The sequence below is a fragment of the Cyprinodon variegatus genome, unplaced genomic scaffold (genome assembly GCF_000732505.1).
Source record: "Cyprinodon variegatus isolate N-32 unplaced genomic scaffold, C_variegatus-1.0 Scaffold89, whole genome shotgun sequence".
Taxonomy (NCBI): Eukaryota; Metazoa; Chordata; class Actinopteri; order Cyprinodontiformes; family Cyprinodontidae; genus Cyprinodon; species Cyprinodon variegatus.
Window position 1 is genome coordinate 1,491,133 of NW_015150542.1, and position 4,000 is coordinate 1,495,132.

Below are 4,000 nucleotides of genomic sequence, written 5' to 3' on the forward strand. Positions count from 1 at the left end.
CATATAGATCTGGTGCTTCTAGACCTCACTGAGGGAGGGGGGGGGGGACTCCATTTGTAAGTGATCAAAAAATAACCTGCCCTACAAAAGGGTTAAAAAGATATAGAAGGCTTCTTATCAATCAGAGCATTTAATTAGGTCGTGTTTTAATTGATTAATTTAATCAAAGATTACTTCACGGTGTTAAATTCAAAGATGCCTTTTCAAAATTAAAATGAACCTGACATTTCAGAGTCCACCTGAAGGCACTCAGCCGTGACATGCAGCTGATCGTCCCACTCAGAGCCGTTTCCCTGCGGCTGAAGCTGGATTAACCGGACAGCTAACTAGCCCGGCTAACCCTGCTGTCCGACAACAACAACCAGCCGGGACCGGTTTCCCAAACGGTGATACCAGTGTCTCCTTCCAGCCGAAAGGTGTAGCTCACCTTGTCGCTGATATTCTCGGCGGTGTCCGGGTCTCCTCCTCCGCCGCCGCCTCGCTTCCTCAGCTCAGTCATGTTTCGCTCGTCTCGCCCCCCCGGGGACGCTAATGTGTCACATAAACCGACTCACAGGGCAGGGAGGTGGGGAGGGCGAACCTTGGAGTTTCGGCAGTCGGAGTTCGGGGGGATTTTAGAACCGGTTTGAATTCCTCCGCGGTCCGTGAAGGAGGTCAAATTCCCTGAAAGTCAACCGTTGGCGACAGAAGAGCTCCGCTGTGCGGGGCCGCTTCTATACCTGTTTGTTTACCACCGCAGTCCCTGCTTCTCCTCCTGCTGGTGCGAAGACACGGAATATATAGACAAACTACTTCCGGTAGGCTCTTTAAAAATAAAAGCTAAAAAAAATCTGTAAAATTACAGTTTAGGCGAGAATAATAAACTAATAACTAAGCTAAGTAACTAAATAGTTCATTTGTTTTATTTAACTCTAACAATAATTATTTAACTATAATTAGGAAAAGCAACAGTCGTCATCACAAAGAGTTAGATTTTGCCTATTTCTTACATTTTTATAAGAACTAAGACTCTGTCAAATTCAACTACCCAGGACCACGGGATTTTAAAATAAAACAGTAGACCAAAAATTTGCTTTTTAAGTCAGAAATGTTTAAGGTAGTGTTGCACCGATACCAGTATCGTGCGGGGCCCCGATCCAGCTCTAAAATGGTGGTAGTGGTATAGGCGAGTACCAACAAATAGGGCACCGATACCATTTTATGAGCCAAAAGTTTATTCAACTATTGTCAACCATTCCAGGTAGGCAATAAAAACTTCTACTGGATTCACTTTGTATGAGTCTTTTTCCTCTTTCACAAAGGTAGGCAGCAGCTTGACAAAGCCATGATCCAGGTATCGGGCATCGGTGCAACACTAACATGAGGAGGACAATTGTTTAACAGATATTCAATCAACCCCCAAAAACAGAAAGACACACTTGGGCCATTAATGAATAAGCTGGCTGCCCACACAGTTTAGCATTCATCATATTAAAGGAAAGTCATGTGGAAGGTAAATCTGTAGTAGAAACAGAAGTGAAAGTAAATGGGAAATCATTCAGAAATTTAGTGGAGGCTCCAAAACTGTGAATTGCAGCTATAGTCGGTGTTTGACAGATATATCTAGGACATGCACCTAGATGTCTGTTTCATTTTTCAGCAGCAGGTGACTTTTAATGAATTGGTATTACTGTGCTGTGACAGCGAATGTAGGGAGCATGATCCAGAAAAGACAACTGAGCCAAAACCACAAACAGTCTATCACTATAAAGGCTGATTTTGGAGTATTAAACATGGGCTGATCATCGTGACACTGGAACAAAATAGTATAAAGTACATGACATGTCTGAGTTCAAAATTCTATTTGTATTTTTCTACAAGTTGTTTCTTTTCATTCTCTGCGGGCCACAATAATTCAGTTTATTGTTCAGACCTTTTCGTCTATCCACAGTGATTTTCAATATTAATTAACTTTTTTGTACTTTACTCTGAATTGAAATCATTTCTTAATTGATCCAGTGTAAACAGATTTTTATTAAACTTGCACACTGGGGACTTAATTTCATAATAGTGAATAGTAAAATAACAGACAGCTTAAAAATGCTGAATATTAAATCCCCCTATTACAATTATATAATATACTGCAAAAAGATAGATAAAATAGAATTGCATACTTTCATTTGTACCTATTTAACCTTAGAGGCCATTAAATGATCACATTTGTGCTATTTTATTAACTGTTTGTTTTACTTTGAAGTGCAGGAAATCTTAGTTCCGGTGTGAGTATGTTTTTATTTTTTTTTACTTTATCCACTGCTGCAGACTCACCCTCCATTCAGTTCATACTGGGTTAACCTGCTTGGCTTCTCTCTCTGCAGTAACAAGCAGTGAAAAATGACTTCAGAACACAGACACACATTCTGCATAAAACATAAAATAAACTAAAGATAAAAGCTGGTCAGTTAAGGACTGACTTCTTTAAATGCAGCAGTTATACTCAGATTTCCTCATATTGCTCCAAATAATATCTAAAGGAATAAAAAAAAAAAAAAACTGAAAGATACAATCCCGAAAAAAACACATTAAGCATTCCTGATCAAGCTGTACAGATTATAACTCAGTTCAATACAATATAGTTTTCAGTATTAGTTAATCAATTTACACATTTGAATTATTGAAACTTACAAGTTCTGCAAAATGAACAGGACATTTTCATAAATTTTACTAGAGTCCTGCCTTTAACCGCATCACATGCTCCATGCTAAGCATGGTGGGGGTAGTATCATGCTTTTGGCTAATGTTGCATCATTTATACCAGAAAAGTGCTGGATTTTTCAAACAAATGCTAGAAAAACCACATATACATCCTGCATTTTAGAGAGTTTAATATGCTGTATTAAAATTCAAACCCAAAACATAATGAAATTTAATTTCTACCATGTCTCTTCTGTGTTTCCTGATGGAAATCTGTATGTGCTTTAGCTATAAATAAATACGTTTACAAAATAAAATCCTAAAGCACATGTGATAAAATCTAAAAAAAATCATACAACATGAGTTGTGATTGTTTAAACACTGCATTAGTCATAGGAAACACAACTTCTTTTGATTGGTTTTGTCACAGTTAAATGTTGTATGTAGCTGAGCCAAACTCTTAAATCAGAATTAATAAGATCAAATGCAAGATGTTTTTTTTTTCCTCATAATTTGGTTCTTAAGGTAAAAAAACAAACAAAAAACAAAACAAAAACAGCCTACTGAACCTACCAGGCCTTGATTAACTGTACAAACATGCCATCCATCCATCTTCTGACGGGGAAACATTCAAACTCCATGCAGAAAGTCTCCATCCCGGGCCGGGATTCGAACCTGCAACCTTCTTGCTGCGCTACTGAGCAGCCCATACAAACATGCATTTATTTATATTAACGCTGAAGAGCCAAACTTCTTTGGTTAACTTGACCCAATTATTGGAATAAAAATCATAAAATCCCCATGAACAGAACCTCTCTATCAGCATAATCTGGTAAAGGGTTAGAAACCCATTTATCAGGCTTCAAGACTTCTAATTGAAATATAGAAGATCCCCAGCACCTTTGGGGAAATATTCTGTGGACAAAGTCAAAAGGGGAACATTTCTAAAGGTGTGTCCTTTAATCTAAAAGAGTTATTGTTGTGGATGAATTTGAAAACAACTCCTAGAAACGGTGGGCGAAAAGTTCTTCCAGTCACTTGATGGAGTCATTACCAGTTTTGCCAAATACAGCTGACTGTGGGATGTCATCTTCCTAATCTGGGCTTAATGAATAGCAAAGTCCAGAAGAGATTAAGGAGCATCACCGTCTTTACATTAATATCTATTACTCCTAGAGGCTGTGATGCCCTAAAGTAAATTCAGTTTTTAACACACCCCTGTGTATGCATACTCACATACTGATACTAAGGTTTCCTTGAAGCGGAAATCTGGAAACAGTTTAGATTTTATATTAAATCCAATGTATATATATATTTTTTTATTTTT

General features: G+C 37.9%; 1 protein-coding gene across 1 annotated transcript in view; it reads right to left on the reverse strand.

Moving 5' to 3' along the window:
- LOC107083994 (phosphatidate cytidylyltransferase 2-like) overlaps nt 1-752 on the reverse strand; it is a 34,546-nt gene extending 33,794 nt beyond the window's left edge. Inside the window, exon 1 of the mRNA XM_015373618.1 lies at nt 428-752. Within this exon, the coding sequence (XP_015229104.1) occupies nt 428-499 (72 nt within the window). The 5' untranslated portion in view covers nt 500-752. The remainder of the gene's footprint in view (nt 1-427) is intronic.
- Between the last annotated feature and the right edge of the window lie 3,248 nt (nt 753-4,000).